Source organism: Filicampus tigris, chromosome 5 (assembly GCF_054856515.1).
Source record: "Filicampus tigris isolate MCC_2025a chromosome 5, RoL_Ftig_1.0, whole genome shotgun sequence".
In the NCBI taxonomy this organism is placed as follows: Eukaryota; Metazoa; Chordata; class Actinopteri; order Syngnathiformes; family Syngnathidae; genus Filicampus; species Filicampus tigris.
Window position 1 is genome coordinate 28479313 of NC_141221.1, and position 25675 is coordinate 28504987.

The 25675-nt window shown below is 45.0% G+C and overlaps 1 protein-coding gene across 1 annotated transcript; it reads left to right on the forward strand.

Annotated features, from left to right (window-relative positions):
• The first annotated feature begins 443 nt into the window (after nucleotides 1-443).
• LOC147148015 (uncharacterized) lies at nucleotides 444-25618 on the forward strand. Its single transcript, XM_086031652.1, has 2 exons — nucleotides 444-547; nucleotides 24921-25618. Exons 1-2 carry the CDS (start codon nucleotides 461-463, stop codon nucleotides 25221-25223), a joined length of 390 nt encoding a protein of 129 aa, XP_085887778.1. The 5' UTR covers nucleotides 444-460; the 3' UTR covers nucleotides 25224-25618.
• Nucleotides 25619-25675: the final 57 nt, after the last annotated feature.

Genomic DNA, 25675 nt, shown 5'->3' on the forward strand with positions numbered 1-25675 from the left:
CAACTGCACTCACAATCACACCTAGGGGCAATTTAGAGTGTCCTACCATGCATATTTTTGGAATGTGGGAGGAAACCGGAGAATATATATATATATATATATATATATATATATATATATATATATATATATATAAATATAAATATAACTAATTCAACAAAGGCAGTGGTTCTCAAACGTTTTACAGCAGGTACCCCGTAAAAAAATTCGAGCCATCATAGAGACCCTCATCAAAATACAGTACTAACTACAATGGGTATGGAAAGTATTCAGACCCCTTGATATTTTTCACTTTCTGTGTCATTTCAGCCTTTTGCCACAATCTAAAAAGTTCATTTTATTTCTCATTAATGTACACTCGGCACCCCATCTTGACAGAGCCCTGACCTAAACCTGATTGAGCATCTCTGGAGAGACCTGAAAATGGCTGTCCACCAACGTTCACCATCTGCAAGGAAGAATGGCAGAGGATCCCCAACCAAATCCAGGTGTGAAGAACTTGTTGCATCATTCCAAAGAAGACTCATGGCTGTACTACCTCAAAACGGTGCGTCTACTCAATAAAATGCATCAGGGTGTGAATATTTATGACCATATGAGATTTCAGTTTTTCTTTATGAATAGATTTGCAAACATTTCTAAATTTCAGATTTTTTCCGTCAAGATGGTGTGTGAGTGTACATTAATGAGAAATAAAATAAAAATAAAATAAAATGTTGGCAAATGGCTTCAATTACACAAAGTGAAAAATTTCAAGGGGTCTGAATACTTTCCATATCCACTGTAATAGGGTGGTCCTCAAAATTAAAAGTTGGAAATTCTAAGCTCCAACCCTCTAAATTTGTTGAAATAGTTGAAAAAACTCTTCTGGTGAAGTTTTGTCTAAATCAGACAATATTTACCCCTGCCTCAATGACCTTGAATTTTGCCCTTAAGACACCCAAGGTGTGTTTTTTTGTCCAGAGGTAACTGTGACATAATGTTTGAAACTTGGATTAGAATAACAGTTTTAACATCCATCCATCCATTATTGACACAGCTTATCCTCACGAGGGTCACGGGGGTGCTGGAGCCTATCCCAGGAGTCTTCGGGCAGTAGGCGGGGGACACCCTGAATTGGTTGCCAGCCCATCGCAGGGCAAACAGAGAAAAACAAACATCCGCACTCTCAACCACACCTAGGGCCAATTAAGATTGCCCAATGAACCTACCATGCATGTTTTTGGAATGTGGGAGGAAACCGGCGTACCCGAAGAAAACCCACACAGGCACGGGGAGAACATGCAAACTCTACACAGGAAGGCCAGAGCCAGAATTGAACCCACGAGCCCTGAACTGTGAGGCAGACATGCTAACCAGTCCACCACTGTGCCTCCCCAGTTTGACATCAAAATATTACATTGTCTGATAAACCTTAACACTGACCAATGTTTAGTTAGTCCAATGTTGTATGGGCCTATAGGGCAGTCTGCCTCTGATTTTAACTTTGCAGAGCTTTCCCTCAGTTTGTTTATACTGTTTGTTTAGTAATGCATATATATTTACATTATAAAGAATAAGTATATATATATATATATATATATATATATATATATATATATATATATATATATATATATATATATATATATATATATATATAGGGCGGCACGGTGGTCGACTGGTTAGCACGTCCGCCTTACAGTTCAGAGGTTGTGGGATCGATCCCGGCTCCGGCCTCCCTGTGTGGAGTTTGCATGTTCTCCCCGTGCCTGCATGGGTTTTCTCCTCTCCCCGTGCCTGCGTGGGTTTTCTCCGGGTACTCCGGTTTCCTCCCACATTCCAAAAACATGCATGGTAAGTTGATTGGACTCTCTAAATTGCCCCTAGGTGTGATTGTGAGTGCGGATGTTTGTCTTTGTGTGCCCTGCGATTGGCTGGCAACCAATTCAGGGTGTCCCCCGCATATATATGTGGTGTGCATCTTTGTTTGGTTTTGGTTGTTGAATGTCAAGACCGGGACGACCGGGTTGTTGAATGTCATGATCGGGGCGCCTCGACGATTTACGACCTGCTGCCATCCTACTGTTATCGAACTGGTATTCTAACTGCTATTCCAACTGCAATCCTTACTGCAATCCATACTCCTTTCGACAACTACTACCAACATATGAGCATATCGGAAACACAGTGTGTGAATATTTGTGTGCGTATGATGTGCAATAAATAGATCAAAGGATAGCTGAGTTGCATCTGCCGTACCCCAGTTCACAGATATGGTGGAAGAGAGACGTGTCATCGACGAGGATTCCTACGTAGATGACCACTTCACGTTCTATAATGACCCACAATGCCGGGACAGGATACTGCAGGGGGTGGAGAAGATACTCAAGGCTGGAGGCTTCCATCTCAAGCCCTGGGTCCGGTCCGGAAGAAGTGGGAGGCAGGATGGGACAGAAACTAAGCAAATGACTCTGATGTTGCCCAACCAGCTAGGGGTAGAAGACAATAAAGCCTTAGGGGTTGACTATCTTGTGCACAAAGATAAACTCTTTGCGATGGTCTCTATCAACTTCTCTGGAAGAAAAGGGTAAGGACAGAAATTGATCTTACAGATGAAAAAGTAGAAGGAAAGACACCAAATCCTTTGACCCATCGTGCCCTACTGAGCCAAATCACTGGGCTGTATGACTCATTAGGTGTAGCAAAGCCTGTAAAACAAAAGGGAGACATCCTCGTGAGGAGAGTCTACCAGGAAGCTGTCAAGCTCACTAAAGACAACTGGGATTAGCCTCTTTCTGACGAGCTCCGTCTGAAAACAGTCGAACTGTTCAAAGAGTACACTCGCCTGATCAACGTTAAATTCCACAGAAGCCTCATGCCCTCTGGTTGGAGAAGTAAGACATGGGGAATAACATTTTCTGATGGTAGTTGCAAGTGCTACGGTGCTGTGTTGTACTTGCGATGGGAGACATCTGATGGTGTGATCACACGGCTGGTGGAATCAAAGGCAAAATTAACTCCCCTTAATCAAAAAGGTGACGCTATCAAGTCTGAAGTCTGTGGTGCTGTCTTGGCTGCACGCCTAAAAGGATATATGTTGAAGCATGGGCGTTTGGATGCAGAGAAATTGTACCATTTCATTGACAGTCAGACGTACTTGGGGCCATCCAGAGAGAGAGCTACAGGTTCCAGACATTCTTCGTGAACAGAATGGGAGAAATACAGAAGGCTGGGCCTATAACCAACTGGTGGTGGAGCCCGGTTAAGATCAACATTGCCGATCTCATAACAAGGGGCTGCTCTCCTGGACAGCTAAATGAAAACTCTGAATGGCAAAACGGGCCCAAGTTTCTGTCTAGTCCAGTTGAACATTGGCCTCTGAAATCTGCCTCTGAAGTGGTAGCTAGTGCCAGAGATGCAGTGAGCAAACTCCAGAGGAAGGCCTTTACAGTAGTTTTCACCAAAGCACATGCAAAAAATACAAAAGATTCTTCAGCTGCTGGAGGTGTTATTGTGTCCCCAGAACCGTCAGGTGACTGGAAGTTGACAGATACGTTGCAAGGAGCCATGCTTGTCAACCAAGTGGACGCAACTAGGCATAGTTGTCTTGCTAAACTCATGTGGGGGTGATCGGTTATGTCCGTAGAGCTGTGAAGAAGTAGTTAACTTGCATTAGGAGGACCTCTATGCCACTAAAGTGGGAGGCCGTACCAACAGTGCAAGAACTTGAAACTGCATTTCAAGACCTGTGTCTAGCTGCCCAGAAAGTAGTTACATTTCCCGTAACAACAGTAAATAAACTCGGTGGTGGTGTGTTTCAGTGAATGAAACTCAAATGATGATAAGGACTATTTATGTTGTTTATGGACCTTGAGAATTTTTGTTATGCACATCCTATTTATGTGAATGAAAATATATTGCATATATATGGTGATTCTACTGACTCTCGAATCCAAGTAGGCTACTTGGATTCTAGAATCAGTAGAATCAGGGAGGTGTAGAACTTTCCCTCAGTTTGTTTAGTAATGTATATATATATATACATACATATACATATATATATATATATATATATATATGCATTATATACATATATATGTATAAAGAATATATATATGTGCATATATGTGCATATATATATGTATAAATGTGCATATATGTGCATATATATACATAAATGTGCATATATATATATATATATATATATATATATATATATATATATATATATATATATATATATATATATATATATATATATATATACATGGTTTCTCAAAGAGAGAGAGACAGAGAGAGAGAGATCTATATGAGCCATTCTACCGAATTGGTAGAAATTGCTGTCCCACAATGAAAATCAAATTTTAAAAACAATAAAGTGTTCAGACCTTGCATATTTAGTCATATCGTGTTATGATCTATTTTACCACAAGGCATTAATTGAGATACTATTAAACTGAATGTAAACAAAGTCATCTTTTCTATGTCACTTCCTATTGGGAGGTGGCTGTCCCAATCTCTAACTCCTGAATTTCAATTCATGAAAAAAACAATGTAGAAGATTTTTGCCAATTTACAAAATACTTTACTTTAATAGAACATTTTGGTTGCTTTTAAATGTATTGTGAAAGATTTACATTGATTTCGTAGATTTTTTTTCAACTTAGAGGTTTTTATGTAAAAAAACCTCTCCCAACCGAAACGCAGAGTATTTGTCTGTAGGCAGGGCTTGGTTTTAGCCACATCCTTAGAAATTTCACCAGTAGGAGACATTACCTTCATGTTCATCACTGGCCACATGGCGAGTAATTAGTTGGCAGCATCATTAAGTTATTATTAATGTGCCCTCCAAAGTCTGAAAATCAGCATGTGGTTTTTAGGACACAACACCTCATTTCGGCAATAAAATGAGCACTTTTGATTTTAATGCTAAATGAACTGTTTTCTATCTTTATACACATGCTCAAAACTGTCTGTGGTAGCCACATTGTGCCTAGCATTGTTGAATATTGTTAACAACTATCATAAAACGTCACTACTGAAACAATCACTACCGAAACATTTCGGTAGTGACATTATGGTTTTGGTCGTGACAATATGATGTTTCTTTTTGAATAAAGTAAGTTTTAAATAATATAATACATAGATACATATGTCATGTCATACATAGATCCTTTCTGACTTTAACAATATTGTATTCCATATTTTATCTTAATTTGAAGGGAAAAATAAAACCGAAACAGTCACTATCGAAACATACAGAAAGGTTTCGGTTGTGACATAATGGTTTCTTTAATGACAATATGATGTTTCTTTTTGAATAAAGTAAGTTATATATATATATATATATATATATATATATATATATATATATACATATATATATACATATATATATACATATATATATACATATATATATATATATATATGTATATATATATATATATATATATATATATATATATATATATATATATATATATATATATATATGTGTCATGCGTCACTGATAGTGTAGTGGTACACACGCCTGAGTTGTGTGCGGGCAGCGTGGGATCGATTCCCGCTCAGTGACGGTGTCTGTGTGTGCCCTGCGCCTGGCTGGCGACCAGTTTGGGGTGTAGTCTGCCTTCGCCCGTTGATGGCTGGGATAAGCTCCAGCACCTCCCCGCGACCCTGTATAGCAGGGGTGTCAAAGTCAAATGGACGGAGGGCCAAATAAAAAAAATTGCGACAAGCCGAGGGCCGGACTGATAGGATGTTAATTGAATTTTTTTTTAAATGTCCGCTGCTGATGTCACGCTTTATATTTCTGTAATATATTTCTTTGCCTCTATGTTTGGCACCCCCCTGGTTGTTGTCTTTTTATGTTCGGAGTTACTAAAAAATAAAATAAACTATAAAATAAAGCTACTTTTGCGAGGCAGCTCGTACGTAGTGTAACAAATTGGGTTATCTGTGTTGTGGTCGAATTGGTGTCTTGCCAAGTTGTGTTGTTTCCGAGGTTATTGAATGCATCGTGCAGCTCGCTTGATGGGAGGGCATGCGAGCGAGAGTAGCGGAGGACGAAGAGGAGAGCTTGACTGAACGGTTGTTGTCCTGTATTGGCGTCGGCTGCGGCCCACAGTAGCCGGTTGGACTAATAAAATGTGATAGTTAAACTACGTCTGTGTTCTTGGAAGACGCTACAATATACTGTAAAGCATGACGTTATCAGCAGGCGCGAAGGACCCGATCACTTCGGCTACCCACACCGGCTTGCTGCGGGCCGGATCTAATAATAAAGCAATATCATCCCAGGGGCCGTAGAAAATTTCCTCGCGGGCCGGATGTAGCCCGCGGGCCTTGCCTTTGACATTGGTGTATAGGATAAGCGGTTTGGAAGATGACACATGACACATGACACATATGTCACGCATAGATCTTTCTGATTTTAACAATATTCTATTTCACATTTTATCTTAATTTGAAGGGAAAAATCAAACCGAAACAGTCACTACCGAAACATACAGATAGGTTACGGCAGTGACATAATGGTTTCGGTAGTGACAATATGATGTTTCTTTTTGAATAAAGTAAGTTTTAAATAATATAATACATAGATACATATGTCATACATAGATCTTTCTGATTTTAACAATATTCTATTTCATATTTTATCTTAATTTGAAGGGAAAAACACCAAAATGCCAAAAAGCCTAGCAGAGACAGAGTACAGGCGAAGGGTTAGAATGACCCAGTGAAGAATATTTGAAAAAGGAAAAAGAAAGAAATAAGAGATGGAAGGAAGAAGGAAAGCTGAAGTCTACCAATGAATTATCCAGCAGAGAGCAAAGGAAAGTCAGAAGAGCATGGAGGAAAAGACAAGACCACCGGATGTCTCAGACAAACAGAGAGAGAGGAAACAGGGAAATGTGTGTTACAAAAATGTTTGTCATTTCAATTAAATTTTCATTTGGAAGGTGAAACCACAGTTTTTCAATGATGAAGAGCCCTGTGATGGACAGGTGACCGGTCCAGCATGTACCCTGCTTTTGCCCTAAGTCAGCTGCGATCGACTCCAACCCCCCGCAACCCTGAGTACAGCACAAAGCACTAGAAAATGGAAAAAATAATGTTTCATTTGTTATAATACACGTTAAAAGTTCAAATATAGCAAAAGTAGTTAAGTGATTACAATGCTACCCTCACACAAAGTATTACTGCAACAGCATCAACAATATGGTCACATCTGAAATTTTGCAGTCGCTACTGAAAAAATTTATGTTTTAACAAAAAATCAACCAACAATTTTTGGTAATGATTGTTTAAGGGTTTGTTTTAATCAATGATGACTTTTGAAGTTACAAATTACTTTCTACACTTTCTACATTTTACAATGAAAAATAGCATATACATTTTGATTTATTTCGGAAAAAGTAATATCAAATTCAGTTAAAAATTCATTTAGATTGATTTTAATGTCAAAACCATGTATATTAATTTATAAAAATACTCTGTAGAGGGGGTAATGGAAAAAAATATGAATCGGCTAGTAGAATTATTTTTATTCTTCTGTAATTGTGTGTTTCGGTAGTGACACATTTTAGGGACAAGCAAGATATTTGGTCAAATCTAGAAAATACTATTTGAAAATTGACTGTACTTTTACTATATTTGTGTCCCTTAGATATGGTGCAACATGAATATAATAAAAGTTTTTCTCAAATAAAATACAAATTTCACACATTTTCCAACTCTGAATTTGAACCAATTCAGTATATATATATATATATATATATATATACATACATACATACATACATACATACATACATACATACATACATACATACATACATACATACATACATACATACATACATACATACATACACACACACACACACACACACACACACACACACACACACACACACACACACACACACACACACACATATATATATATATATATATATATATATATATATATATATATATATATATATATATATATACATATACACATATATACATATACATATGCGATATATATTGTTATGTTAAAAATAGAATTTTCACCAGATGACTTGAATAGATTTGTTTGGGAATAATTTGGTTAACTCACCATGACATCATTGTATTCATATATCGTTTAATCCAGACTAAGGGGGTTCATCTGTGAATGATGATTGCTGTATATAAAAGGGATCAGAGAGGTCATGTCTCTGTAACATAATATATTATTTAACATTGCATTTCACACTTCAATGTAAACAGCAGCAACATATTAAACATCCATCCATCCATCCATCCATTATCGACACCGCTTCTCCTCATAAGGGTCGCGGGGCGTGCTGGAGCCTATCCCAGCTGTCTTCGGGCAGTGGGCGGGGGACACCCCGAATCGGTTGCCAGCCAATCGCAGGGCACACAGAGACAAACATCCGCACTCACAATCATACCTAGGGGCAATTTAGAGTGTCCAATCAACTTACCATGCATGTTTTTGGAATGTGGGAGGAAAACGGAGTTCCCGGAGAAAACCCACGCAGGCACGGGGAGAACAATGCAAACTCCACACAGGGAGGCCGGAAAGTGCGCAGCTCTGACGGTGTCCTGATGTGTTCTTACAAGGGCTGGAGAGCAAGACTGTAAGATGCCAATTTTGCCAACCAATTTTACTACCAATGCTTTTTTGGAATCAAGAAAGCACAGCAGTGTTTTGTACAGAAAGTCTAATGGAAAAAAACTGCAACTGACTAGGAGAAAAAGACACATACTTCTACCTATTATGGGCCAGCAGAAGGTTATGAGCAGCAGCACAGTGTTGGGACTGGAGGTGGCAGCGCTTCACGGGAATAAATTATTGAGTTGCCCAGTTAACACACAGGAATCTATGCCAATGTATATAAAGGCAATATAGACCCATTTCCATAATGGGCGCAAATGGTACTGGGGACGGGGTAACACATCACCTACCCCCACCCCACCCCCACACACACACTTTCAAAACGACCTTGATCCGTCCCCTTCCCTCTTCCCCCTCAACTGTCGCTTATAAGGCGGCAAAGATCTCCGGTGAAACGGAGAGGACATGTGTATGTCCGGGCGGTTATGTCCTGTTTCAACTAGTGATGCATTTAAGTTAACAAGAATGTCAGAATTTGCACCTTCAGGTCAGTATTTCGACAGACCTCCAAGTCCGGCGTAGATTTATTTTTTTTACTCACGTTAACACGATATGTTTTCCTATAAGTTGGTAAGGCTGGGAAGCGCTGGGAGCACGCAGCATTATTGTGTGACGGATTGCGTGCTGGTTAGCAGCTAAGATAACCAGCTCTTTAGCCACTAAGCTAACGATTGACCGATCGCCATTATAGCTGGAGAAGTCCACGGATCTTTGTGATCAAAAGCTGTGCGCTGTTTAGTCTCATGGTCATCGCTACAAAGCTGCCTGTTAACTAAACATTGACCGCCGCTACGTACCACCAAATGGGCGATGACGTCGTCAATCAATGTGATAATAAAAGTTATTCACTTGATTTAAAAACGCTTTATTGGTCTAATTTGTGTATTGAGTGATCTACACGGGTTGTGTAACACAACCAGATAAAAAAAAGAAAGGTACTCGACCGATAATTTAACAGTGTTCAAAAGCTTGTCAAGCGTAGCGGCCTGCAGGTTTGTCTGTGGCGCAAAAGCCCCACCGCGTGCATCCCCGCTGCACCTACCACGTGGCAGGGGAAATTAGTACCTTTGATTTTAGCTGCAACCAAATAGCAATTTGCTTTGGTGTTCAAGTGTGACAAGGAATTATTTGGAGTGTTGTGATTTCAATCAAGTTTAACTTTTGACCTCCAAGCAATACCCAATTAGAAATTTGTGTTTCTTTACGCTATTTTATTTTAATTATTTCATTATTTTCCCATTATTACAATTTAATTGGACCCTTTAGTTCAGGGGTGTCAAACTCATTTCACATTGTGGGCCACATACGGCCTGGCAGATGTCAAGTGGGCCGGACCATTAAAATTATACCATACTCTGCTATAAATAACCAAAATATCATGTATTTCCTCTGTTTTGGTGTAAAGAGGCACAAGAACATTAGGAAAATGTTGACATTTAATAAACATTCCTTTTACAAAACTTTTCATGAAACACCTTAAATTTCCTTTGTGCAATTTACTTTTATCATTCACATATATGCATTGCAACTGATCCCACTGATTGTACAAAGCCACACAACTTTAACAAGTAATTAGTATTGAAATGTATAGTAATGCACTTTAAGATTAAACAGGATTTATAAAGAAAGGAATTTTTAAACAATGTTTTTTTCTACTATGATCAAAACAGGGTGCCCCCTAGCGGACATTTCATGAATTGTATTGTTTTGAAAATACATTAATAAATGTTTTCACATTTAAATGATCCTGCGGGCCTGATCAAACCTCCTTGGGGGCCGTTTCCGGCCCACGGGCCGTATGTTTGACACCCATTCTTTAGTTGTTTAATTTTGATTATTTTTCACTTTTATTTTAGTTTAATTCAGACTTTTCATTTCATTTTATTTTGCGTTTATTTTATTTCATTGAAAGCTGATTTCAATTCAATTCATTTAGTGTCCCGAAATTTTAATTTCTATATTTATTTTTTTACTTTTGCCTTAATCATTTTGTTCAGTTACAATTTTTTCCATGAACTGTCACCTTACCGTGGTGGAGGGGTTTGTGTGTCCCAATGATCCTAGGAGCTAAGTTGTCTTGGGCTTTATGCCCCTGGCAGTGTCACCCATGGCAAACAGGTCCTGGGTGAGGGAACAGAACAAGCACGGCACAAATTACCCCTTATGGAGAATAAAATGAATGGATCACGTTTTCCCTTGCCTGAATGCGGATCACCATGGCCCCCCTCTGGAGCCAGGCCTGGAGGTGGGGCTCGTTGGCGAGCGCCTGGTGGCCGGGTCTGGTTCAGCCCGGAAAGTAAATGTGGGTCTCCCTTCCCATGGGCTCACCATTGGTGGCAGGGGCCAAAGGGGTCGGGTGCCGTGTGAGCTGAGCGGCGAATATAGACAGGGACCTTGGCGGTCCGATCCCCGGCAACAGAAACTAGCTCTTGGGACATGGAATGTCACCTCTCTGGTAGGGAAGGAGCCCGAGCTGGGGTGTGAGGCTGAGAAGTTCAGACTAGATGGAGTCGGGCTCACCTCCACACCTAGCTTGGGCTCTGGTACCAGTCCTCTCGAGAGGGGTTGGACACTCTTCCACTCTGGAGTTGCCCAAGGTGAGAGGCGCTGCGCAGGTGTGGGCATACTTATTGCCCCCCGGCTTGGCGCCTGTACGTTGGGGTTTACTCCGGTAGACAAGAGGGTAGCCTCCATCTGCCTTAGGGTCCTGACTGATGTTTGTGCCTATGCACCCGACAGCAGTGCAGAGTATCCACCCTTTTTGGAGTCCTTGCAAGGTGTGCTCGAGAGCGCTCCACCTGGGGACTCCATTGTTCTGCTGGGGGACTTCAATGCTCACGTGGGCAATGACAGTGAGACCTGGAGGGGCGTGATTAGGAGGAATGGTCCCCCCGATCTGAACCCGCGTGGTGTTCTGTTACTGGACTTCTGTGCTCATCACGGATTGTCCATAATGAACACCATTTTCAAACATAAGGGTGTCCATATTTACACTTGGCACCAGGACACCCTAGGTCGCAGTTCAATGATCTGCTTTGTAGTCGTATCATCGGATTTGCGGCCGTAAGTTACACTCGGGTGAAGAGAGGGGCAGGGCTGTCAACTGATCACCATTTGGTTGGCTCCAATGGTGGAGGAAGGTGCCGGTCCGACCTGGCAGACCCAAACGTATTGTGAGGGTTTGCTGGGAACATCTGACAGAATCCCCTGTCAGAAGGAGTTTCAACTCCCACCTCTGACAGAACTTTTCCCACGTCCCGGGGGAGGCGGGGGACATTGAGTCCGAGTGGACCTTGTTTCGTGCCTCCAATGTTGAGGCGGCTGATCGGAGCTGTGGCCGCAAGGTGGTCGGTGCCTGTCGTGGCGGCAGTCCCCGAACCCGCTGGTGGACACCAGCGGTAAGGGATGCTGTACAGCTGAAGATGGAGTCCTATCGGGCCAATTTGGCCTGCGGGACTCTGGAGGCAGCTGACAGATACTGGCTGGCCAAGCAGAATACCGCTTCGGTGGTTGCTGAGGCAAAAACCCGGGTGTGGGAACAGTTTGGTGAGGTCATGGAAAACGGCTTCCGGACGGCTTCGAGGAAATTCTGGTCCCCCATCCGACATCTCAGGAGGGGAAATTAATACACCATTAAAACTGTATATAGTGGAGACGGAGTGCTGCTGACCTCGACTTGGGACGTTGTGGGTCGGTGGGGAGAATACTTCGAAGACCTCCTTAATTCCACCGACACGTCTTCCACTGAGGAAGCAGAGCCTGGAGACTCCGAGGTGGGCTCTCCTATATCTGGGGTTGAAGTAGCCGAGGTAGTTAAAAAGCTTCTCGATGGCAAAGCCCCAGGGGTGGATGAGATTGCCCGGAGTTCCTAAAGGCTCTGGATGTTGTAGGGCTGTATGGTTGACACGCCTCTACAACATCGCATGGACATCTGGGACAGTGCCTCTGGATTGGCAGGCTGGGGTGGTGGTCCCCCTTTTTAAGAAGGGGGACCGGAGGGTGTGTTCCAATTACAGAGGAATCACACTCCTCAGCCTCCCAAGTAAAGTCTGTTCGGGGGTGCTGGAGAGGAGGGTCCATCGGGAAGTTGAATCTTGGATACGGGAGGAGCAATGTGGTTTTCGACCCGGCCGTGGAACAGTGGACCAGCTCTACACCATCAGCAGGGTCCTTGAGGGTGCGTGGGAGTTCGTCCAATAGTCTACATGTGTTTTGTGGACTTGGAGAAGACTGTGTCCCTCTGGGAGTTCTGTGTGGGGTGCTTCGGGATTACGGGGTACCAAGCCCCCTGATAAGGGCTGTTCAGTCCCTGTACCACCGATGTCAGAGTTTGGTCCCTATTGCCGGCAGTAAGTTGGATTTGTTTCCAGTGAGGGTTGGACTCCGCCAAGGCTGCCCTTTGTCATCGATTCTGTTCATAACTTTTATGGACAGAATTTCTAGGCGCAGCCGAGGAGTTGAGGATGTCTGGTTGGGTGATCTAAGTATCGCATCTCTGCTTTTTGCAGATGATGTGGTACTGTTGTCTTCTTCAAGCCGAGTTCTCCAAATCTCACTGGAGTGTCTCGCAGCCAAGTGTGAAGCGGTCGGAATGAAAATCAGCACCTCCAAATCTGAGACCGTGGTCCTCAGTCAGAAAAGGGTGGCTTGCCCGCTCCAGGTTGGGGATGGGATTCTGCCCCAAGTGGAGGAGTTCAAGTATCTTGGGGTCTTGTTCGCAAGTGAGGATAGGATGGAACGGAAGATTGACAGGCGGATCGGTGCAGTGTCTGCTGTGATGCGGACTCTGTATCGGTCTGTTGTGGTGAAGAAGGAGCTGAGCCGAAAGGTGAAGCTCTCAATTTACTGGTTGATCTACGTTCCTACTCTCACCTATGGTCATGAGCTGTGGGTCAAGACCGAAAGAACAAGATCTCGGATAAAAGCGACCAAAATGGGTTTCCTTCGCAGGGTGTCCGGGCTCTCCCTTAGAGATAGTGTGAGAAGTTCGGCCATCTGAGAGGGACTCAGAGTCGAGTCACTGCTCCTCCGCGTTGAGAGGATCGAGTTGAGGTGGCTCGGGCATCTGATTAGGATGCCTCCTGGATGCCTCCCTGGTGAGGTGTTCCGGGCATGTCCCACCAGCAGGAGGCCCCGAGGACGACCCAGGACACGCTGGAGAGACAATGTCTCCCGGTTTGTCTGGGAACGCCTTGGGATCCCTCCGGAAGAGCTGGAAGACGTGGCTGGGGAGAGGGAACTCTTGGCTGAAGCTGCTGACTCAGTGGGTCAAGACTCAGAGTCGAGTCACTGCTCCTCCGCGTTGAGAGGATCGAGTTGAGGTGGCTCGGGCATCTGATTAGGATGCCTCCTGGATGCCTCCCTGGTGAGGTGTTCCGGGCATGTCCCACCAGCAGGAGGCCCCGAGGACGACCCAGGACACGCTGGAGAGACAATGTCTCCCGGTTTGTCTGGGAACGCCTTGGGATCCCTCCGGAAGAGCTGGAAGACGTGGCTGGGGAGAGGGAACTCTTGGCTGAAGCTGCTGCCTCCGCGACCCGACCATGTATAAGCGGCAGATAATGCATGGATACAATTTTTTTTATTGATTCACCTGTTGTACTCGGTCCCTTGCAGGCTCTCCTTAAGAACCAATCACAACTTTTGCAAATCAAAATAATTGTCCTGTCACATTCTGAACCCAGCTTGCATTGCTGAGCAGCCCCTTTCAATGACTAACCCTTCAACCAGGTGTGCTAGTGTGCTCCACCTAATAAACCTTGCTATGAGCATCACTTTAAGCGACATGTACTGCGTCCTCCGGTGGCCACGTGACACACCGCAGATAACGGTAATTATTAGCTTACCTTAGTGTAGCTGATTAATTAACGGTTGTCCTCCCACGTCTACCCATCCACCCATTGAAAGCTATTGCATTTTCAATTCTGGTTTTGGTTTGTTTGTTAAATTGTGTCAATTAAATGAACATAATTCGGAAGTGAAATTAAAGTACAACATCCTAAATTTAATTCTAGTCCTTCCAATTCAGACAGTGTCAAACTACCCCCAAACTGCAAGTTATTGTATGTTAAAGTAAGCTTAGCTCACTAAAATAACATAACAGGGCAATATATTTTCCTGTGTGAGTTCTGAGTAACTAAGCCAAAGTTGCCTAAATTAAGTATACGCATGCTTTAATACTGCCAGTAAGTTGTGTTTGATTTGAGCTTCGCCAGCATGGCCGAAGCACGTGTGACTCCGAGTCCATTTGAAAATCTAGATTCCCTCGAACAATTGATAAAGAACATGACGAAAGACCTGATACCAGGCTATGCGGAGTCCATCAGGAATGCTGACGTTGACACTCTTAATGCTAACATAGCACATCTCATGAGTGATGCTGAAGTCAAAACCCCGAAAGACAAAGCCCTTGCGCGAATGCTCGGATGTATGGTTTTGAACCTAGTGTCCCAATTAAGACAGCAATTTGGAGGATGACCAAATGAAACGCCAGCTTGAAGTTGAACGGCAGCAGCACCGCGAGACAATGGCACAGCTTGACGCTACACGACAGCAAAACAATGAGGTGACTGCTCAGCTCGGGGCAACCACTGAACATCTAAACACAGTGGAAGCCCGACTTGTTGATGTGACAGCACAATGTAATGAGGCCTGAGCCCTCACAGCTGACTCCCCAGCTGATGACACTGACTCTGACAAAGGTGCACCCTCTGACAACGCTGTCCTGACCCAGAAAAATAGTGAATTAACAGAAGCCCTCGCTTCCTACGAAGACACGAATCACAAACAAGAGAAACTGGTACGCGCTGCCGCAACAGAGATTACCAGACTGAAATCTGATATGACCAAATTGGCTGAACGACCCTCCAAAGACCAATTACGACTGGTTGAAGCCGAACACAAGCGCGCTTGCTTGTTACTGGACCAAGCGTCCGACCAAATTACTGGTCGCCAACAACAAGTTCAAACCCTTCAACGGGAACACTCTGCAGATGTGGACTGCTTGCATGACCTCAAAATGCAATTGGCATTGGCTAAAACTAAGTACAACTGCCTCCAACAGTGTCAACAAAACCAGGAAGTGGAGCGCAGGTAAAGCATTAGCTACAGCGCTCACGGCAGTTAAATGCCACTTGTGGAGCTCCCCTGGATGGGGCCATCCAGGGGCCCGACTTCCTGAACCAGTGATGTGTGCCCCACCTTTCACAACATCGCCAGGGTTGGAGCCGGAAACCGCATGGAACACGCCACGGGTGGCTGCTGTTCCCTTGGGCCAAGTGTCACAAATGCCAACGCCCGCACAAGACTCAATGCCGCCACCCGCTGTAACCTCCAGCCGCAGTTCAGCCCCTACTCTGCAACCTGGAGTGCGCACAAGTGTGCCCTGGAAGGATATAGACAAATTGGCACGTAACAGAAGTTTGTACCTTGATCAGCGCGTTCCGTCAACTCGTCAGAATACCTTAAGGACATTGACTATTACCTTTTCCTACGGCTAACTTTGACGACAAGCTCTATCTAATTAAGATGACTTCTCGTCGAGCAGTCAATCAACTCCTTGAGCGATAACCCGCTCACGTGTTAGCCGACCCTAACGCTTGACACAGAGCCATGGCCCAGGAATTCGATGAGTCTCCCAGTGCTGCCGGCATGGCAGCAGCCTTGCCTGTAAAACAAGTGAAGCAAGAGTCCCCCTGAATCTATTATGGCCACCAGCGCGACACGTATTTTGGGGCTTGCAACCAAACCGACATGGAAGAGGATCCAAGCTTCAAAACACTGTTTGTTGAGAACCTCCATCCAGATCCCAGCCACTACCTGGGGTTGGCATTGTGACCCCAGACACTAACCAGTTCTCAGCGCCGCGGTTTAGCCGCAAAAGGCTTCGCAAAGCTCAGGACCATAACCCCCAAAACAGCCGCCGCTGTGGTTTACAATGTACCCTCCGACAGAACTCGAGGGCGCCTGCCCCGATACTTCCGATGAGTCCCACTCAAAACCATGGAAACCATTCCCTCTCAATCACCGGAATGCTTCCACGCGGTCCAGACAACCTCAAACGCGTCCAAAACATCATGACGACTATGAAGCGTCGCGCTTGGATGACGAGCCTAAACCGCGCCGCGACTCCAAAAACTTTAGAGGTAAACCTAACTCAAACTAACTATTCAAAACGTGACAAAACCGAATGCGAATCAGCTCCGTCAGGTGCTTCTCGAGTGTCCCGGTCACGACCGGACGACTCTGCAAACGACCACAGCTCCGTAGCTGGAGAACTTATTAAGACACTCCTGAAGTGGTCTAAAGACTAATCAAAGGACCTGCCTTTATGACTAACCGACGGTCAGCCACCCACTGAGGAGACCCTCCGCTGGGAACCTGTGCAAACGCCGGACCGCCGTCCAAGGGACCCACCATGTCCCCTGGGGCCCTCGTTGGACCTCTGATGAGGCTCATTCGAACAAAACTGTCCTGGTACTTTGGGTCGATCCTGACTCCTCCCCTAACTCGCGTCAACTCTTGCACACAAACGATGTCCAGCCACTCCAACAGCTTCTAGGCAAACTCACCACCAGGGGGACAGCTTGTAAATTTGATCTGACTGTCACTCCGGAGCGTGTTCTGTCCTACAAGGCCTTCGTAGACACGGCTGTAGACATCACTGTGATGTCCAACACATTGTTCGAACAACTCCGCGCCGCGTCGCGACCTTATGACCAAATCCTTTTGTCTGCAATGCTGTTCACTCAATATCGGTGCTTTCTCCTCTACAATAACCCGATTAAATTCTGTGGCTATGCTCCACTGGTCCATTGGGGCCATGGAGTTCGTCCACCCAGTCTACATGTCACCTATCGAGTCAGTTCCACTGCTCATTGGTCCGGACTTGCTCTTCCGCTTTAAACCTCTCATTGACTACAAAAATCTTCAAATTTAGGCCCAAGTGCAACAGGCTCTGCCAACGCGGCCGCCTGATCTCAGTCAAGCCCAGTGTTGTCAGCCAAGTACAGCCACCTAATACCGAAACAGGTAACTGTGATTTGGGGACGGGGGCAGCGAACCCTAAGCTGAAAGACCCCGAACCGCCTCGCAAAAATCACCTTATGACACATTTATGTGCCATCTTGACCCACCACGACATGAAGTACGTCCCCCATGTCTGCGGAGGGGTCAGACTGCAAGGTTCCCTTGTAGAAGATGCTGTCCTTGCCTTGTGGGCCGACAAATCGGCCGTCACTTCAGCTTTCATCGAGGACTTATGTGCTAACAATTCTGACTTCCCTTGTGCTCCCAAGTCGTTGAACACGGAGCCCCCATCTGCAGTCACTGCAATGGGCGTGTGCGCCTTGGACCTCCAGTGCGGTCAGCGCTCACTGACCCACTATTTCTTGGTAATCCCTGATGCACCCCATAACATCTTCGAGGCTGCATTCAAGCATTTTGGTCCTCACCTTTGGAATAGCCTGCCAGAGGACGTCAGGTCTGTAGAGACTGTTGATATTTTTAAGAGGAAGCTCAAGACACACCTTTTTAGTTTGGCTTTTAACAACTTTTAAATAATTTATCTTTTCTTTTGATTGAAGATTATTTTTATTTTATCTTACTGATTTTAGTTCTTAGACTATACTACTGTTCTGTCTTTTAGTTTTGTTGCTCTCTGCTGTTGTCAGCTTTTAGCTCCAGTGTTTCCTTATGGGGGGGCCTCCGCTTGAGGGAGGGGTGGCTGCCCTTCCCGCGGGGGCTGTCATCGCAGGGACCCCTTGTGTCTGGGTGGCCGGCGGCCTCTACACTTTGTGTGGGGTCCGCCTGTCTAATCCGGGCTGGGGTCTCTATGGTGGTGGCGCCCCTGTGGCCTGTGGCCGTGGGCTGTCATTCCCCTCGGTGCGGAGAGCTCCCCTTGGGTACCCTTTCCTCATATGGTTTCTCTGTGCCTTGTCATGTCTTTTTAACACATTTTATCAGGTTGTGCACTTTGTGTGGGTGTGTGTGAATGAGTGCTGATGTACCATTGGATATCTGTCTTGGGTTTGTTGGGAGGGAGGGCATGAACAGATTTTTTTTTTCTTTCTAATTTTATTAATTTTATTTTTTTTAATCTTTTGCTTTGGATGTTTTACAGCACTTTGAGTTGCATTTTTATGTATGAAAAGTGCGATATAAATAAAATGTGATTGATTGATCTTCATTGGTGTGGACTTGCGGTCCAGGTAGACACCATTAATAACGTATTGTGGTGCCTCATCACATCTGAACCTTGGGCTTGTGTGCCCAGTCTTTCGAATGAAGTCCGGGCAAACCATCCCATATGCTTGTGAAGTCCTCAACGAGGATGAAGTAGTTGCCCCAGCTACAAACATCTACACTCCTATCTGCTTGGCTGCGCGAGAAAACCAGTCTTTAGCTAGTTGCTCCGCCTTCTTTCAGCCCTCACCACAATTTGCTGACCTGATGCTGTCTTTGGAAGGCACCCCCATCGTAGATACATCCATCACCACGCTCATCTTGGTCTACAATCTCAGACCACACAACATCCATATACCAAAAGCAACCAGGCTGGGCCTGCTCATCCGCTCTGACTTTCACGATTTCACCCTCACAGTTCCTATGGTGGGCCACCTTCCACCCAACTCATTTCCAACTGAGCGTGTGGACAACAGACAACTCACTCGGCCGTCTAGAATATTACTGTCAGATTCATAGGTCCTATGAATGATGAAGACATAGTCAGAGTAGACCTGGCTGCAGACCAACAGCTAGTGGTCCACACGCTCAGTGCGCTGCCACTAGCGCCATCCAACTCAGGGCCCAAAGAGCCCGTGCCACTTCGGCCGACGACTCCCTCAGGTGGGTGCCCCCAACCATATCCGGAATTTGAGGGACAGATCCAGGAAATCTTGCTTATCGCTGATGCTCTACAATCCAATCTGGATCACCAACGCTTGCATGCGGTCCTCATGAAATATACTTCCTCTTTTGCTAAAGACTCCCTGGACTGTGGTTGGACAGACCTGCATGTGGTCCGCATTCCTGCACAGCCCGGAGCTCCGCCGACATTTGTACGAAAGTACAAAGTCCCCATCGCCTCCTACGAACCAGTGGAGGAGACTATCGGTGCCATGCTGGAGAACGGCATAATCCGCCCATGCAACAGCACATACTCAGCTTCGCTATGGCCGGTCTTAAAACCAAGCGGCAAGTGGAGACCAACAATCGACTACCGCAAGTTGAACCAACAAGTTCCTCTTTCGCGATGGCCCATGACGCAACTTGAACAAGAACTTCCAAAAGTGTGAAACGCAACATTTTTCACCACCATTGGCGTGGCTTTGGGTTTCTGGACGATGCCAGTTGACCCCAGAGATCAACATAAATTACCGTTCACATTCGCAAACAATACACTTTCACTAGGTGCCCATTCGGCTACGCCAATTCACCTACCGAATTCAACATCTTCCTCAATAAGGCATGCCCTGATGCCACCACCAGAGGCAACCTCATTTATGTCGACAACATAATGATGAGGAGTCCCTCTTTGGAGGATCACCTGGCGGAAGTCGACCAGGTGCTTGGACAGCTGTCTGCAGCTGGCGCCAAACTGTCCCTCTTGAAAGGACAGTGGTGCCGCACAAAGGTCAACTATGTGGGGCTCTTGGTTGGCCCAAACGCGATTGAACCACAATCCAGTCGCATTCAACGCCTTCTTGACATCAAAGCCCCCACCGATGTATCAAAACTTCATAGCTTCCTAGGCGTGTGCAACTACTCCCGACAGTTCATTGAGCACTTTGCTGACATAGCACGCCCCCTTACTAACCTTCTCAAAAAGGACACACCTGTCATCTGGGGCGTCCACCAAGAGGAAGCCATGAACACAATGAAACAGAAGTTATGCTTGGCCCCCTGCCTCGCATACCCTGACAGCGACAAATAATTATTCCCGGAAGTAGGCTTCTTGGACCATTGTTTGAGTGCAGGCTTATACCAAAAACACGACTAAGACGTATGCCAGCAAAACGCTTAACGGTCCCGAATTAAAATACTCAGACTGCGAAAAAGCTTTGCTGTCCACGGTATGGGCAGTGAAACCCTTTTCAAACTACATTGGTTGTCAAAAGGTCACCATTGACACAACCATCATCCGGTCACCCTTCTCAACAACTAACGCATTTGGGACGGAGTCGTGACAAACGCGTGCTTCGCCCGATGGCGTTAAATAGCTACCACGTTCGGGTCCGCTATGCAAAAAACTCTAAGCTACCGTTAGGTTCCGATCTGAACGATCTGCCAAATTTGCTTGTCGACTGATCCAACACCGCCGACAAACATCAATGTCACGGCAATGCCCGAGTTCACGCGCCACCGTTACTTCGATGAGCATTTCTGCCAAGATATGCACATGGCCTCTGTGGATGGCTCTTCTTACCATCAGCAAGCCCAGCTGCAAGCTGGGGTAGATGACACTCCATGCAAACCACTTCAATTTCAATTGGGCCCCTATTCCTCAGAATATGCGGAAATAGCTGGAATCCTAATCATGCTGAAATTGGCAATTGAACACAAAATCACAGTTCTGGTCATTTGCACGGACTCAAACTATGCCCGCCTCGCCTTCACCTGAACCCCAAAGTGGGTTCCTCACATCATCAGGGAAACCCGTCAAACACCGTGATCTCATTCTGACGTGCGACCACTTAGTCTCGGAAAATGACATACACGTCTACTGGAAGAAAGTCCCTGGACATTCAAAAGTCCCGGGACAGGACAAATACTTCAACGATCTAACTGACACATTGACCAAACAAGGGGCCCTAAACGGTCCCACATGGCATTTTGACCCTTTGTGGCTTCCCACCCAACCCAGTTCTTCCCTGGACAGCTTAGCCATGGAGAAGATTCCCCCATACTTGATACCCTTTAGCTTAGTCCAGGACATTCTCTCTAAGGCCCTGTCTGGCTCTCTCAGTCCCATAGAGGCCCCTGAACCCTCGTTCACCCAATTTTGGTCCGCAGTCGAAACTGCCTTAATCGGCCTCGTTAACCTCGTACTGCATGACATACAGAATGGCTTATCTGTTTTATAAGAGGGCCCAAACACTTAGTGCCCTTATCGCACAGTGTTGTGCCCAGCGCCCTAAAATATTCCACCGGAATAGAACTCCCCAACTTGGGGCGGGCGAACCAGGTCGCCTTGAGGAGATTCTCCTTGATCTCCACAGCCCTGCTTCGCCTCCAGTGTCAACTTGAAATACGGGTCACTTCTTTTCCATGTTTCTTTGAGAATGTTCCCTTCTTTCTCTCTCCATGTGTTTTTTTCGTTTGCCACGTATAGCCTTAGATTACCCCCATAGTGGTAGGATACCCCACATATAGTAGATGGGTTTACTTGCATGCGTTACCTCGGGCTCATGCCCCTCACAAGATTAGAGGGCCCCATCGCCCAACTACCTCACTAGAAGGACTAAAGTCGCCAAAGGGGGGTGGTATGCACCAATTCTATGCCTGGGATGTTGTATTGCTGTGCTGCTGGTCCACCTGCTGACATGCTGCCGAGGACTGCTCGAAGATTGGTTCCTGCCGGCAAAGGGGGGATCTGTAACGAAAATGGGATGCCAGATCGGGTGAACATAGGGCTTCACCCCCGATCCTCCGCAGCGGACCTGCAATACACATATTTGGCCCTTTTTAAGTGCCAGCACCCAGCCTCTGGAGCGACATACCGGAGCCAGAGAAAGACCGACACATGGTCTTTCCAATTCAACCACAGATAGCAAGGAAGTGCTATCTCAGCAGGAGGTCACAAAAAGGCCAAATCCAGCATAAAGATGCCGGACCCCCTGTGTCTTTATTCAATCAGCCCATCTCTGGCGCATCTGCCCGGGACATCAAATGGCAAGGACGCGCTTAGGGGACCACCGCCAGTAGAATACGCATTCAACCATCATGACCGCGCATTAGTGGAGTACGTGCGACCCCTAGTGACGAGTGTGAAGATTGACTGACCTGCGTCTGCAGCTGGACACTAATTAAAATGTTTTACTTTGCGTCCAATGTGTTCGTGTTAATTTGCCTCCACAGGACTTATGAAATGAAAACAACACCCAATGCATGATGTGTGAATTTTATTGCATTCTAGTTGCGTTCTATGTGACCACTTGGGCAGATGAAAAAAAAACACACAACAACGTTGTTTTGTGTTCCATCATCCAGGAACGCTACCAACCTGCTTTACAGATGCATGCCCTGAAATGGTTTGTGTAAAATACCCAACAACAAGTATTTTAACATTTCTGCTGATTTGTGCGAACTTCTAAAACTTCACAACTACACAAAGTAGAGAATACTTTCCTTTCAGACAACGCCCAGATGTGGGGTGTGAAAGCAGCCAGCTTCATTAACATGCGAGGCCTCTATAAAAGGTCGTGCAGAATCTCTCTCTCTCTCTCAAAACCTACTCTGGAGCTCTCGAAACCCCACCCTCTCAAGACCTGCTCTGGAAACTTTGCTCGTGAAAATTCTTTCTCTTGAACTTTCTATTTTTTTTAGCGTGGCTTACTAACTCCTCTCCACCACCAGCCACCCTCTGACCCATCTCGGGTCAGGACATTTGTTTCTTATTTTGTTACTCTTATTTTTGTTCGGGTCGCCCCGCCAACGTGGCGACCTTCAAATGTTTGTTTGGGCCGATCCGATGGTTCTAGCCTCACCAGCTTAGCCAGCACAGTGCGGCTGCATCCACAGAAAGTGTGCCACCTCCCTCAACATGTGGTGATAGCATAGAGTCCTGGTAAAGCCGATCAGCTATCACAACCAGTGTCCAAAGCGCCCGGAACGGGTAGCCCCACCTGGTCCGAACCACGCCGCGTGCTGAGCCACAGAACCTCTGTGGCTGTTGCAATCATTCTTTGGTTGAAATTTTACATTGGACTTGATTTTCCTTCTTCTTCCTGCTCCCCTTTTTACGTCACTCTTCTCGCGGCAACGCTTCCTCCCTCCTCGTTTGAGCGACGACAACCAACACCCATAAGTGCAGCTTGCAATTTCCTAAAGGGTATACAGTTGGTGCATAATTCAATTGGGAATCAACAGCGCTTTGCACAAGTCAGCTAACCTTAACTTGGTACGCCAGCTCACCTCTCATCACATGCGCACGCACGCACAACACACACTCACACACACCCACACCCGTCTGGATTTCAAAAGCTGTAGAAAGTGAGTTGGGGGGTTTTGGGGGGGAAAGAGATAGCTAGCTAGATAGCTAGATAGATAGAAACAGACAGACGGACAGACAGACAGACAGACAGACAGACAGGGCATGTGTAGTAAAAGCAAAAACATGTATTGATAAAGTTAAAACTGACCTGACTAAAAGTTTTTTCCTTTTCCATTATTATTGTTCTATATATAATAATACTGTATAATATATAAAATATATTTTAATATATAAAAAAATATCAATTGAAAGTTCAGTTACTTGTAATTCACTTTAACTACATGGAGACAAAGTTTCTAAGTGAATTGAAACAAAAAAGTAAATAAGAAACGAGCGCATAAGACTCTAATAATGTGTCTATTGTAGTTTGTCTGATCGAAGTTGCCGTAGCGTGACATCATCGACCACCGGCAGATGATTTGCATTTTGATTGTGAACAGCCAACAGAATCACAACGTTTTACATATGGCAATTGATGGCACTAAATTCATTAAAATCATATCTAAAAGCACAGTGACTCTTATTCTTTGCTGTTTATTCGCTGCTTTTTACTTAGGTTTGTTCCTGCTTGTATTTTGTGTCAATGTTTTGCATTTTATTTTATGAAACCGTGACAGTGATTAGTGTCACAAACAATAACTTATCAGCCTTTATAATTGTTCTCAATGGTGAAAAGAAATTGAATTACTGAAAAAAATTAGGCACTTTTATTGCATGATGTTTAAAGTGTGACAAATAACTTTGTATTTTAATATTGTGTGAATTAATATCTTACAATCTAAGTGATGTAATAAACTGCCCTACTGGCTAAGTGATGTGAATATACCGTATTGGGCCGAATATAAGACTGCCCTGATTATAAGACGACCCCCTCTTTTTCAATACTCAAGTTTGAAAAAAGTTTTTTTGAACACCAAATTAATTTTCATACAGAAAATAATTACAGTACATCTGAAACAAATGATGATAACAATATATTTGAGAGAAAAAGCATGTTATTTTGCCTCATTCAAATCTTATGACTCGGTGGTTGCATCGGTCATCTTCCAGGGAGTGGTCACCTGGGCAGGCGGCGTCTCGGCCCGGGACAAGAAGCGGCTGGACAAACTGGTCAAGAGGGCCGGCTCTGTCCTGGGCTGCTCCCTGGACTCTGTGGACTCGGTGGGGGACAGGAGGATGTTGGCCAAGCTGTCATCAATGCTGGGCAACCCGGACCACCCCCTCCAGGGCACCCTAACAGCACTCCACAGCACCTTCAGTGACAGACTGTTACACCCTCGCTGTGCAAAGGAGAGATTCCGCCGTTCCTTCTTGCCTGCTGCTGTCAGACTCTTTAACAAGAACATTGTGTAGTCTCTACAAACTGGCGGTCATTAGTGCAATTGTGCAGTCCTGCACCTGAGCTCGTATCGTGCAATACCCAATATTCCCCACTACTGTAATACCGTGCAATACTCAACATTCCCCACTACTGTTAGTCTAGTTTTATTTTTATCCAATGCTGTTCCTTACATTTCACTACAGCACTGCAGCACTGTCACTTAGAGTATTTTTTCCTCTGTACTATGTACAGGCCGAAATGAGTGTTCCTCATATTTTTTATGTAGATGTAGGTTGGTGTGTATACACATGTGTATATACACATGTTACTGCGTATATCTACATAGGTTTGATTCTAAATGTTTGCCGTCAATGTTATACATTAATGGCCACATTATGCCGCCGCCCCTGTGTGACCTATATCTTTGCTACTGTAACAATGAAAATTTCCCCACTGTGGGATCAATAAAGGCATTCTTATTCTT

Coding starts and splice junctions, on each gene's coding strand:
- LOC147148015 (XM_086031652.1), top strand. CDS start 461: ATGGCAGAGGATCCCCAACCAAATCCAGGTGTGAAGAACTTGTTGCAT. Junction 548..24,920: donor GGCTGTACTACCTCAAAACG/GTGCGTCTACTC, acceptor GTCATCTTCCAG/GGAGTGGTCACCTGGGCAGG.